Below are 14309 nucleotides of genomic sequence, written 5' to 3' on the forward strand. Positions count from 1 at the left end.
GGCAATGAGAAATGGTATAGTTTAAACTTGTTTTTTTATTTGTACTTTTTGCCATTTAGAACAACTGAGAATTATTACAATTTTAAAATAAAAATGTACTGTGAAATTTTAGGAAGATTTATACAATATTTCATTCCTACTTTGCATATTTAAAATGCCTTTCAAACATATTCAATGTTAAATTATATTTAAAAAAAAGCCAATTAAGAACAGTTAAAGTCTCAGAAGAACATATGTAGATAACTATACATAGCGCGCGCACGTGTGTGTGTGTGTGTGTGTGTGTGTGTGTGTGTGTGTGTGTGTGTGTGTGTGAACTGGGAGGGTCTTCAAACACTGACGGGGAGGAATCACACCAGATCTTCTGGGTTTGTTTAAATCAGCGGATAGTCTTTTTAGGTCAGACTATTCACTGAACCGTTAAAGAAAATGTTTCACAAGTTTGTTTTGTTCTGTTTGTGCTGGTGGCGTCTGATTGGTAAGTTATAACAGCATTTTTATGGCTTAATGTCGTATAATGTTACAGATCCAGGTCTGTGTTTGTGATCACAGGGTCTCACAGGAATACAATGAAAATTATTAAAGTGAATTTCAATTTCTTAAACTTAATTTTAAAGTTATTTAAGATTGTTGCATTTTTCTCAGAATATCTTAATTTTAAAGATTATTACAGAAACATTCATTTATTTATTTCGCAGATGGTATAACATACAAATGGAAATCTGTGTAAAATATTAGCAGTAATCATGAACAACAAAAAAAGTCTTGCAATTCTTTAGTTCACATCAACACATTACAAATTACAACTGATTTTAGGCTTTGTAAAACGACAAGAGCATTAATGTGACAAACATGTTCTTCAGGTGTGTTCACTGAGTCAGTGTCAGTGATGGAGGGAGATTCAGTCACTTTACACACAGATGTTACTAAAATACATGAAAACGATGACATTCTGTGGAAATTTGGAAATGAAAACTTTCTGATAGCTCAAATCAGTGGAGCTGCTGGAGTCTCTCCCACATATGATGATGTTCCTGATGGGAGATTCAGAGACAGACTGAAACTGGATCATCAAACTGGATCTCTGACCATCACAAACACCACAACTGAACATACTGGAGTTTATCAACTACTGATTAGGGGAGCGAAACTGATACCAAAAACATTTAATGTTTCTATCTATGGTGAGTTGAGAGGTTATTAAGTTAATGATTAAACATGACAATCTGTTGTTATTAATTTTACAATCCACATTTCTCTTTATTCTCATGTTTTCCAGCTCGTCTGCCTGTTCCTGTCATCATCAGTAACTCTTCACACTGTTCTTCATCATTATCACACCAGAATTGTTCATTGGTGTGTTCATCAGTGGTGAATGTGAGTGATGTGACTCTCTCCTGGTACGCAGGAATCAGTGTATTGTCCAGCATCAGTGTGTGTGATCTCAGCATCAGTCTCTCTCTACCTCTGGAGGTGGAATATCAGGATAAAAACACCTACAGCTGTGTGCTGAACAATCCCATCAGCAACCAGACCACACATCTGGACATCAACAAACTCTGTCACACATGTGCAGGTACCACAGCACTGCTGATATTATTGACTCTCAGACAGCCTCCAAATTAGCTCCATCATTTTCTGTTTTCCTTAATTATGATCATTTTCATCTTGTTGAAAATCCTATTTTATCATTGTTTTTTTTATTTAGAAGGCCACGACCACTGTTGCGGTTCTACTGAAGCTGTGATCCGATTGGCTCTCTCTGCTCTGGTGGGCGTGGCTACTGTGGCTTTTCTGCTTTATGACATCAGATCTACAAGAGGAGACAAGAAACTGATTGGCCCATCATAAATATTGTGACATATCGTGAAGTTTTAGTCTGCAAAGTTGAACAGATATATGCAAGGGTTTAAAGGATTAGTTCACTTTAAAAAAACGTTTGCTGATAATTTAGCTACTCACCCCCATGTCAACCAAGATGGGTCTCATGTCAACGATCGGTCATTTCAAAAATAAATAAAAAAGTTGTTGAACAAATCTTTTTTCGAGTCATTTCGTTCATTCAACGAACGAAATGAATGAAATTACTCGAAAAAAGATTCGTTCATTTTGATGAACGAGTTCGAACAGGAGTCACGAGTGCGCATCACAGAACAGATCAAGGCGAGCATTTGTGCTTATAAAACTTAAACTTTTTAATTTATTTTTTAAATGACTTATCGTTTCACTAGATAAGATCCTTATGCATCGTCTGGTATCGTTTAAAGCCATTTGAAGCTGCGCTGAAACTGTCATTTGGTCCTTGAAACGTTTGTGTCCTAGTGAAGTCCATTATATGGAGAAAAAGCCTGGAATGTTTTCATCAAAAACCTTAATTTCTTTTCGAATGAAGAAAGAAAGACATGGACATCTTGGATGACATGGGGCTGAGTAAATTATCAGCAAAAGTTTTTTTAAAAGTGAATTAATCCTTTAAATGAAAATAGTTATAAATAAAATTAACAAGAGGTTTATACTTAGGTGCAAATTGATTTATCAAGTTTATTAAAAAATATATATTGGATTTTATGTAAAAAATAAATCACACTGTTTGAGGAATTAAATATGAAACACAAGTATATAATTTATTATGTAGGAGAAAGAATCACTGGCTTTGCCAGCTTCTGCAACTTTCATTTTCATTATTGATACTTTGCACCAGATTCCCAGGATTTTGTTCTCTCAAAAACACGGGATAAACACAGTGCATTTTGCACACGTTTTATGTGATATTCCTGAATGTTTCATTTGGGTTATATTGTATTTAGTTTAATCACATTAATTTTATAATAGATTATTGTTTATGGTTTATATAGCCTATTTTAAGTTGTATTTATATATCAGAGGCCTGTATCATGATGGTAGTTGAACAAACTCCGGGTTACAGGATTAGTTTCGAGAAAACCAAACCAATCCAACCAGATCTTGTTGGTACCATGATGCTGATCATCAACTTTCTCTGTCAACTCAGGCTTTGATGAGTTTAGGAGTTTAGGTGTGACATCAGTAGTGATCAGCCAATCACATGCTGAGTTTAGGTGTGACATCAGTAGCGATCAGCCAATCACACGCTGAGAAAGAGTGAAACTGAGATATAAAGCAGTGATTCACTTCTCTCTTGTGCAGAATATTACAAGATGGAAAATTATTAAGAATTTAAACAAATTTACACAGCAGGAAGAAAATAGCTGTCTATGAAAGAGGAAAACTAAAAGAAAAAGTCTTGCTATATCAGTGCAAGTAAAATGTTGTGAGTTTATACAGTTGATAAATAGCGTTATCTATTGATTCTAAAGTGTATTTATATTATCTTCATATATTTATTCCTTTAAACTGTGCGTAAAAATAATTGATAAACTAAAATTGTACATGTGTGATCGACTAATAATTACAAAAATAATATCTAAATCATACAAAATTATTCTAAATAAGCATTACTAAAAGCAAGAAGATTTTTTCTTTTAAAATCATTTGCTATGTAGTGACCTTTCATTTGGAGTGGAAACTAAACTGAAACATATCGAGTTAGCTAAACCTAAACCGGTTACTGATGTTTAAGTCGCTTCAACAGAAACACCATCAACTAATAACCGGAGCGCTCCGGTTTGTCTTATGAATCGAGGGTTTCCATCTTCCTTATTATCACAAAGCATTGGTCAAATAATTCTAGCAAGAAGACTAAATGCTGCATATGTGATTTAAATGCAAATCAAGTAGTAAATTTTTTTATTGTACCATGGCAAATAAGCACCACCTGGAGGACTTTTTATACGCTTAAACTATCAAATAATTAAATCATGTAATTTGGGATGTTTAAATGATCACATTACTATTTTCTGTGCTTTCAGTAACAGATGATTTAATATTCCATAACTTTCCATAAAAAGGTAAGTGCTTATCATTAATCATTGTGACATGCAAAGGATGTTAAAGAGGAACAATCTAAGGGCGAAGCTGCTGGAGACCTTCTATCGCTCTGCTGACATTCTGTATTTCAGTATGGTACTGTAGCTGTACTGAGGCATAGAGAAAGGGAATACAGCGGATTATTAACACCGCGCAGAGGATCATCGGTTGCCCTCTTCCCTCCCTGAAGGACCTTTACAACTCCCGCTGCCTCAGTCATGGCCTAATGGTAACAGAGTTGGACTGGTGACCCAAAGGTTGCTGGTTCGATTCCAGTATCGGCAGGAATATGACTGAGGTGTCCTTGAGCAAGGCACCTAACCCCCAATCGCTCCCCGGGTGCCACTCAAGGCTGCCCGCTGCTCCGGGTGTGTGTGGGTTACCATACTTGGCCATCGCGTGTCACTTTCACTTTCACTTTAAAAAATAAATAAATGAGTAAACACTGTTACTGAGTTCCTGACACGGGTCAGACCCGCTGTCACCTCTCACATAGCAAATACAATAATAACCATAGATGCAAAACTATGATTCCCTATTCAATTTATAATAAAAGAGAGTACTGGATTGTAAACCTACACATTCATAATAGTTTTACAGCTCAAAAACACAAGCTCACTTTCCCATTAGAGGTTTTTCCAATGAAAATTGTTGAGGTTGATTAACCCTGATGTGCTGGGATCTGCTCAGATCAGATGACGTGTTTAGTTGTTCTGTAAGAAAACAATGAATCACAGAAGATAAAGACAGAGAAATTAACAGACAGTCATTTAAAAGTTATAAAACTCAGGAAATAAGCATGTGTCATCAATTCGTGAACAAGACTCTGTTTGAAATGTTCGTTGGAAAAGTCTGAATTGTCTGCAAGGACACACACTACACTAGTACAGCATCTTCACTCAAAAGCTCTTGGATATTTTTTCTCCCTGTCTGCTTTGGAAAATAATTACAAACACAATAAAATATTTCTGCACAATACAAGCAATGTTTTCCTCTCACTAATAGTATCTGTAGGTGATACTTGCCCTTTCTTGGAAGATTCTGTGGCGATTGTAAATCGCAACCGCAGCTGCAGGAAACAGCAGAACAGCGATAACTATTCCTGCTTGAACACCAGCAAACAGACCTGAACCTGGATCAGCTGAAGACAGACCGTCAGTGAATCTGTCAGATTGATCTAGAACAAACACAGATATCAGCAGGTCTGAGAGAGTACATGTGAATCTCATTCAGTTTAAAGTAGATCACAGTTTCATACAGTGATGTCAGAAGTAGTGTTGCTCAGTATCAAGTCATCAAGATATTTAAATAAAAATTATATTTTAGGCCTACCATCTTTTTTACATTAATCTGTAAGTGTTTATCCTTTCAAATGCCCACATTACTCACCAGTGACAGAAACACTGAAGTTCTTAATGATGCTGAATCTGCTGTTGGTGATCAGTAGTTTATATTCTCCAGTATGTTCAGTTCTGGTGTTCATGATGATCAGAGATCCAGTCTGATGATCCAGCTTCAGTCTGTCACTGAATCTCTCTTCACACTGAACATCTGTACAGATCTGACTCTGATCTCCAGTGATTTCAGCGATGAGAATGTCTTTAAAATACCATTTCATCATAACATTTGATTTTATTACACTAGGATCTAAAGTAACAGTTTCCCCCTCCGTCACTGTCTTTCTCCTCATTGTATCTCGTTCAGCAAAAACACCTGAAACACAAATCAACAGATAATTGGAGGATCTTTTTGAGAAAGAGACTCTTTAACAAGAACAAACTATGAAATGATTGTGTATGTTAATTTCCTAGATCTTGAGAAAATCTGTAGAAATAACATAAAACAATAAAATATATTCAAATGAATTGTAAGAAATGTCTCTTTATTCATAAAAACTTTTTTTTCAACTGAAATTTCTGGATTAAAAATATTTTAAATTACTGAATTATATTTTCATTAAGCACTTACTAAAAAAATCTAAAATATTTTATTGTGATCATATGACACAAATTGACAAATTATTTTACATTTTCTTGACTGTCAGTCTGAAAGCAATATTTTTCCATATTTTGTGCTAATAAACACAATGCATGCACTTAATTTAAATCAAATCCCCATCAGTTTGAACCTTGGAACTAATAAACAATGTATGAAATAACAGGAATTTAAACAGATGAAAAGAAAAGGTGGTCAGAAATGCTACAATGAGAAAATGACCAGAAAATTAATTGGCTCACCAATGGACAGACAAATCAGTTTAAAATAATTTTGTACTTTTTATTTTTATTAAAAAAATATTTATTTATTTTCTATTTTAAATAGAAAAGGCAACTCTGCATAATAAACACATTAATGATGTGATTTAAATGCATGTAACCTGAATTGAAACATTCATAAATGACTCACCTTGAACAAATACATTGAAGTATGTGTCACTTTTGATGTTCATAGATTGATGATAATCTCCATCATCTGTGTTTGTGGTGTTTGTGACGGTGAGATCGCCTGTGTGATGATCCAGCTTCAGTCGGTCTCTGAATCTCTTAGTAACTTCTTTACACCGAACATCTGTACAAATCTTACACTGGTCTCCACTGATTTTAGCTATTTGAATTCCATGAAAATACCACACAATTCTGTCATGTGTGCTTATGGTATTAGTATGTAGAGTGAATGAATCTCCCTCCATCACTGACACGGACACTATGTCAACATTAGATGCACCTGAAGAAGAGATAAACAAGTTCATTATAATTCACTTGTTGGATAGTAGGACTAGGAATGTTCTGTGAGATTTTTTCTTTCTTTCTACATTGTGAGTAGAGAAATATGTCTGGATTCTTAAATGTAACGTAAACAAACAGCAGAAGAACATCATTAATTTACTAATTTACTCCTCAGACAAACATACATGCGTAGGGATTGGGGCTAAAGATAGAAAGTTTCTGTAATAGGCTCCTTCTGTCTAGTCTTAAGTTAAAGGTGCAGTCCGTAGCTTTTTTGGGTTAAAAATTATCCAAAATAAATTTGAGCAAAGGCAAGGCAAGGCAAGTTTATTTATATAGCACATTTCATACACAATGGTAATTCAAAGTGCTTTACATAGAAGAAATTAAAATAATCAAAAGAAATCAGAATAATTAAAACAGTTTAGAATAAAAGATAAAATACAGAAATCAGAATAATTAAAACATAAAATAAAATACAGTACAAACAGTCGGACGAACAGTGGCACAGTGCTCATTCAGTAAATGCACAGTTAAACAGAAGTGTTTTGAGTCTGGATTTGAATGTGACTACTGTAGGAGCACATCTGATCTCTTCTGGAAGCTGGTTCCAGCTGCGGCTGGCATAGTAGCTAAAAGCAGACTCACCATGCTTAGAGTGAACCCTTGGTATTTCTAGCTGATGTGATCCTAATGATCTGAGTGATCTGTTGGGTTTATATTCACTGAGCATATCTGCAATGTATTGAGGTCCTAGGCCATTGAATGATTTATATACCAGTAATAATACTTTAAAATCAATCCTAAATGTAACTGGCAGCCAGTGTAAAGACCTGAGGACTGGTGTGATGTGTTCATATTTTCTGGTTCTGCTCAGAATCCTAGCAGCAGCGTTCTGTATGAGCTGCAACTGTCTTATGGTCTTTTTGGGAAGGCCAGTGAGAAGTCCATTACAATAATCCACCCTACTGGTGATGAAAGCATGCACAAGTTTTTCTAAGTCTTGACTGGAAACAAAGCATCTAATTCTTGCAATATTTTTCAGGTGATAATATGCTGATTTAGTTATTGCTTTGACATGACTACTGAAACTAAGGTCTGACTCCAGAGACACACCCAGATTCCTGACTTGATTTTTTTTTCAAATACAGCAGCCAGTGTTCAAAACTACTTTCCTTAGCTCGATTCAAAATGGTAAGCTTGTAATAAGGTTTTTAATTCCAGTGGTACTGGTGGATTTCCGCGGGAAACTTGAGCATGTCTATGCGTCATTACGTCACGTCTGTACACATAAAGGAGTCTCGGCTAGTAGGCGATGAGTGTGAGGATGTTGGAGGTGGAGATTTATAGCCTTTTCCCACAGCACTTGATATAATTAAACTTATCAATTTGATGGCGGATCCAGAAAGGTTCAAACGACAATCACCAGTGACAACTGAAGATTCATCCGCTGTAGAATGCAAAAAACTTTGGACTTCGGAGTGGCTACAGAAAAAAAGAGACTGCAACCGGCCCATGCAAAAACAAGGATAAATATCTGAAGGGCATTAAATGTAGTCACGCAACGCTGATGTTGTAAACATTAACAATTTGAGAACAAAGTATAATTTGCATGGTTTGACGTGATTTGATAAGCGATCGTTAGATCTAATCAGCGTGATTTACTGCAATGATTTTTTTCCCTTAGTCGATCAGAACAAAAGTGGATGTTACTTACTTGTTCAGAGGACATTTTCCGGTGAAATTTTTGGTCATATTTCCAAAAAGTATAATCTGTGATTCTGAATGCCAGTGTACACGCCGTCGATGACAGCCGCGATTCTCCTCAAAACGTGTTCATCCGCGCTGTGCCATGCCGAGGCACAAACCACGTAAGGTTGATAATCCGCAAATAACTGCAATTGCAGATTTCGAACAGAGATGGCGACAAAGAGCAAAAACTGCAGGTTTAATTTATTTTGTGTCTTTCCTAGAATGGGCAGTTTGTGACTTTGAGAGATAAACAACAAAGTAGCACTGGAATTACAAAACATTCAGTGGCACATACCAATCAAATACAGACGTGACACAAATAACACGTTTGAAAAAATATTACTGACTTTCATTGATATTTCAAATATCACAAAATTAGGCTATTTATTCAGGATTTTGTGACACAATTGTCACAAAATCTGTCAGTCACTGGAGGTGTCTCAACATATGGCGACATGTTCTGCGACTCGGTGTCAGTGTGTCGTGATAATGTCAATGACATGTGCCACTATCCACTGGCCAGGGGCGTAGCACCAAAGGTTAGGCCCCAGTCACAGAGCCAATGAGTGCAGCAGGCGCAATGATATGACACAGAGCCTGAAAATAGGCTACCTTCCGTCAACTGCGCTGCATCATATCATTGCGCCTGCTGCACTCATGGTACGGCGGTAAAGTTTCTTGATTATTACGCAGGAATGAGAGTATAGTTCCTAGCCATATCAGCCTAGAAAATCTCAACTTTACATTTTACATGGGTCTTAGTACACGATGTAACTACAGAAGCGTCAAGTTTTAAATAGGAAAAATCTCGAAACACTTTGGTCATTTTCTTTTTTTTGAGAAATGCTAATGGTCTTGTCCACTTCAATGATGTATGCTAAGCTATGCTAAAAGTGGTACCGCTAGAACCGGAGATCAGCTAAATGGGTTCAAAAATGGAAAAACTCAACAGTTTAACTCTGGGGGAGTTGTAAAGTGAGCCTATCTCCAAAAAAAGTGGAGTATCCCTTTAACATTCAATTTAAAACAATGTAATTGCACAAATTTGCACAATGCTACAATTTGTTTATTGTGAAATAGCTCAAACATATATTTTTCTGTCTTCTGTTAAGCATTGCTTGAATCACTGATATATATAATGACAATATAAAGATTAGTGGATTGAATGCATTGCTGGCAGTGTGTGAACACTCTCTGTGATTGATTGGTTCTGACTTGTGGCATTTGCGTGTTCAGTTCAGATAAGCAGGGAAGCGGTTCTACTACACAATTATTCACATAGGTTATTTATCCAATTCATATTGTACGCATTAGATTTCTTGTCAAATAAACAAGATCACTGGTAAAAAAAAAAAACTGTAGTATCGATATTTTTATTTGAGTATCGATACTTTCGATTCTCGATGTCAGTATCGATATATCGATACTTTGTATCGATCCGCCCATCACTAACACACACATCTGCAGCAACAGCGGCCTCGGCCTCCCAGCAGTGTTTTTCTTGGCTTGTGTTGAGGTGAGTGGCGATGAACAAAAGATTAAACTACCAGTGCCTCGAATTTACTGCTGATTAGCCAAAGACAAATATAGTTAAACTGTGTCTTACCAGCATGCATGCCTCATGAGCTACTAGGTAATGTAATAAGTTAGCTACAGCAGTTTAGCTAAGGCAAATATATCATGGCCATACAGTGCTACTGTACTAAATGGGGACCCTACAGGTGAATACAGTGTGTGTGCGTGTCTAATAACATCACAATCGATAAACTGATGTGCAAATTAGGCGTTAACTAGTTAAAATGCGCACATTTGCATCTAATTGACAGGGCAATGCAGGTAAATAGGAATAAACAAAATAACTAAAGCATATCACCACAGAACGTCCCCAGTTAATGATTTACATACATCAAGAGTCTTTCCCCCTGAAATTTAAAGGGGGGGGGGGGGGAGAAACAACCCACGAGTAGCGGCACAAACAGCCTTCTTCAGGATATGTTTTTCAAGCAAACAATTTCCTCTTTTATAGATGCTAATTAGAAACACCTGATTGACAAATTACATGCACAAATAGAGAAGGCCCAGTAGGAGGTTACATTGCACACAAAAAAAACATTTTTCTGATATGTCTTCTGTTTTTTTTGTTTGTTTTTTTTGTGTGCAATGTAACCCCCTAGTGGGCCTTCTCTGTATGTGCATGTAATTTGTCAATCAGGTGTTTCTAATTAGCATCTATAAAAGAGGAAATTGTTTGCTTGAAAAACATATCCTGAAGAAGGCTGTTTGTGCCGCTACTCGTGGGTTGTTCCCCCCCCCCATGTCTTTTAAATTTTCTATCATGAAATACCCAGTCAAATAAAGGCTTTTTATCAATTCCTGAGAAGAGTGCCTTGGATTTTCTTCTACTACATGTTATTGAATTCCCGATCCCAAAGAGCACCTTCAAAACACTTTTTTTGAACTCCTTGAGCACCCTGGACATTTTTTTCCTTATCCTATAATATTAATGTATTTGATTAAAACATTCAGGTAATTCAGTATTCTGATGTTTGGTTGTCTGAAGCTAAAAAGTTAGCTAAAAGTTAATTAATTTTCTAAAAGGGAAGTCTGAGTTGTTTTATATATACTTTTTTGTTTAAAAAAAGTAAAAAAAAATACGTAATTATGAGAAGTGCCCTTTTTTTCACTTGAGCCCCTGCCCCTAAAATGTCTGTGCACGTCCCTAATAGCGACATGTGCCATTGGCTTCTGTGCGTCGGATGTCATGTCACTTAATGTTAATACCGCTACTGGAGAAACAAAGAAAATGTAGAATGGAGAAACAAAATAAGTGTTGCTTTTTATTAAGTAAAGTTTTGATTAGCTTGGTAGAAAAGGCAAAGTCTAATCCTTTTATTTCATAGGAATCTGTAATTATTTGTCAGAGTTTTGTCGTCAAAGTGCAGGACATCATTTGGGTGTTCACAAAGTCTTTCCACCATCAAACAATCGCTGTTCTTCATGTTGTATCATAAATGTGATGCCATTCTCAGACAGGGCTATTATTGTGTGATTTTTACAGTTGGCTTCAAATCATTTTGAAGTTAGAACACTGGAGTCAACTAGAGTTAGGATGCTTCTGTAATACCCTTTTCTGTAGTTTAAGATTATGCACTTAAGAAATGTCATTTTGTAGCTTTTGACCTAAATGAGGTCCTAACTGAAATTCCCATGGTTACCAAACAGATAAGATATGATTCTAAAGTTAGGATATTTTTGTAATGCACCCAGATCTCAATTTAAGACTCAAGATAGAAAGTGTACAGCCCTGATAAAAATCCCTTCACAGAACTGGAAAAGTATAGCCTATACTTTACCTTTGTCCACCAGATTAGGACTTTATATATTTCATGTTTTCATTAAGTGTTATACTGGTTTTATTAATCAAATTCCCTCAGATTTTCGTTTCAACTTTCATTCGACAAAGACTGGTCTGAGCAGGTTTTCCAGCAGGTAAAACGTGTCTAATGACTTAGTTATCTTGGTTTTCATTGTTGACAGGAAGATGAAATGTAAAGAATATAATAATTATAAAATGAAAATAAGCGTCTTACCATGCACGAGGAATGCGAACACAAAAACCAAAGACTTATTTTTCACCATATTCCCTCCGTTGAATGTTGAGGCGATTATATCAAAGCTTCCTCGTTCCCACTTCGCTCATCCTCCCTGTGGTGAGTGCGAACCAATCAAACACAGCCACCTTGAGAGCAGGGATGCACAGGTGTATCCTGAAGATATGGTGCCATCAGCTCTTTAATTGCTTTTGAGGTAATAAACCAAAAAGTCTGTGCAGCGCTTTAAGTAGTGATGGGAAACCGAGGCTTTCTGAAGCATCTGAGGCTTTCATTAAATTGTGCCGATAAAGGTTCATTACTAGAAGGTTTCAATACACTGTGCATTAGCGACATCTGGTGGTCAGACTTGTTTTCTCCACCATATCTAACAAATCACCGCAGAGCAGAAAGTATGGAATGCCAAAGCTGACTTAATTAAAAATAAATACATACATAAATAAATATGCGAATAAATGTAAAAAAGCAAAAATACATAAATAAATACATAAATAAATATGCAAAGAAATGTAAAAAAGTGCAAATAAATGAGTATTTATACTTTTATTTCCTTATTTATGTATAATTGTATTTTTTCACACATTTATTAATTTTTTTATTTCCACTTTTATTTATTTCCACATTAATTTATGTATATATGTTTTTATGTCTACATTTATTTATTTTCACATTTATTTATTTGTACATTTATTTCCACATTTATTTATTTCTGCATTTCTTTGTCCGTATGCTAATGAGGGGGGCGTGTTTTACCTCAGACATCAGCAATCGAGCTTAGAGTGGCAGTGCTGAAGCTTTGAGGCCACATTTTAAGTCATGTCACGCTAACTGTATGTAGGGTAGGCTATATAGGGTTAACATACATAGCACACATGAACAGAAACTACTCGGTTACTATCGTAACCTCAGCTCCCTGAGAGACGGAACGATTATTGCGTAGCTATATGCAATGGGGAAACTCCTTTTCCTCGATTTACTGAAGCCTATATGTAAAACGCATTTGCAGCTGCACAGCTAGCACACTGAGCGTCTGGCACGCTTATAGGCTGTGCTGCAGCAACTGCACATCCAATGGCGCGGGCGACTCTGACGTGCGACCAATGAGCTAGCCCAACGTCAGAGCCCACCGAGGGGGCGTGGCCTAGCCTATATAGACCCCCGAATTAGCCATTATAGCAGGTTTATACAACTGAAGTGACAACTTCACCAGTTACTATAGTGTGGCCGGCTACGCAATACTCGTTCCCTCTCTCAGGGAACTGAGGTTACGATAGTAACCGAGTAGTTCCCTTTCGAACGGTCACTTCGTATTGCGTAGCTATACGCAGTTAACCTGGCCCTAGCCAGATGAATTTCGCTCCGCCTAGCTTCACTCACATCCATCTGGAACCTCTTCCATTGAGAGTGATTTCTCCAACCAACTTTATGGTTTAGCCAATCAGGACGCAGGGCGGGAGTTTCATAGATGTGACGTAGTGGAGAAGCGACCGTGAGACTGTTTTGATTCAGACAACAATGGCGGCTCGCATCGAGGAAGCAAGCGTTAACATTGATGCTGCTATTTCATCCGTGTTGTCCAATCTACCTAATATTGTTTCATTAAAAGAACATCAAAGAACGGCTCTTAAGGCTTTTGATGGTGGAAACGATGTTTTCACCCTTCTCCCGACCGGATTTGGCAAGAGCTTGATCTACCAAATGGCTCCTCTGGTAGTTAAGGAAATGGGACTAGTGCAGCACCCCATCGTTATCATCGTGTCCCCGCTGATTGCTCTCATAGAGGATCAGATCAGAGAGGCTGGAAAATTGGGTGTTACAGGTATGCAGCTGGGAGGAAGAAACGAAAACGACATCCTCGACGGACGTTGCCAGTTGGTATTTGGAAGTCCCGAGTCGTAGCTCAACGAGAAATGGCGGAGCATGCTTGCTTCAGAGGTGTACCTGAAACTTGGTGGGGATCGTAGTCGATGAGGTTCACGTCACGTATAAATGGTAAGTTAAAAATCCTACTGTTGTCACTGAACAACCTATCGTTACTCACTGAGCACTTTTCTCCCAAACATAACCAATACTCCATAACCGACGGAGTCGGTTCCCTGTTCCGTTTATGTGCGACAGGCGCCTTTGCACTCACTGATGTTTCTGATGATTGTTCAGAAAGCGGTTCCTCTTCTGCTTTTTGCCATCCTCTAAAATTTGCCAGAGCATCTTCGAGTCTGCCGATCAAGCGAACGCACCGACTGCATATCCGACATGATCTTACCTGAACTTGTAA

General features: G+C 37.1%; 2 protein-coding genes across 2 annotated transcripts; one reads left to right on the forward strand and one right to left on the reverse strand.

The window, feature by feature from the left end:
• Positions 1-366: 366 nt before the first annotated feature.
• On the forward strand, positions 367-2610 carry LOC143735291 (SLAM family member 5-like). The gene is made up of 4 exons (XM_077225423.1): positions 367-478; positions 864-1184; positions 1280-1576; positions 1709-2610. The coding sequence occupies exons 1-4, from the start codon at positions 430-432 to the stop codon at positions 1849-1851; spliced, it is 810 nt and encodes a 269-aa protein (XP_077081538.1). The 5' UTR covers positions 367-429; the 3' UTR covers positions 1852-2610.
• Positions 2510-12139, reverse strand: LOC143735279 (uncharacterized). Its single transcript, XM_077225407.1, has 5 exons — positions 12014-12139; positions 6352-6669; positions 5335-5658; positions 4971-5122; positions 2510-4658 (listed from the first exon to the last, which is right to left on the reverse strand). The coding sequence occupies exons 1-5, from the start codon at positions 12060-12062 to the stop codon at positions 4650-4652; spliced, it is 852 nt and encodes a 283-aa protein (XP_077081522.1). The 5' UTR covers positions 12063-12139; the 3' UTR covers positions 2510-4649.
• Between the last annotated feature and the right edge of the window lie 2170 nt (positions 12140-14309).

Source organism: Siphateles boraxobius, unplaced genomic scaffold (genome assembly GCF_051911475.1).
Source record: "Siphateles boraxobius isolate OS27281-9 unplaced genomic scaffold, OSU_SipBor_1 13, whole genome shotgun sequence".
NCBI lineage: Eukaryota > Metazoa > Chordata > Actinopteri > Cypriniformes > Leuciscidae > Siphateles > Siphateles boraxobius.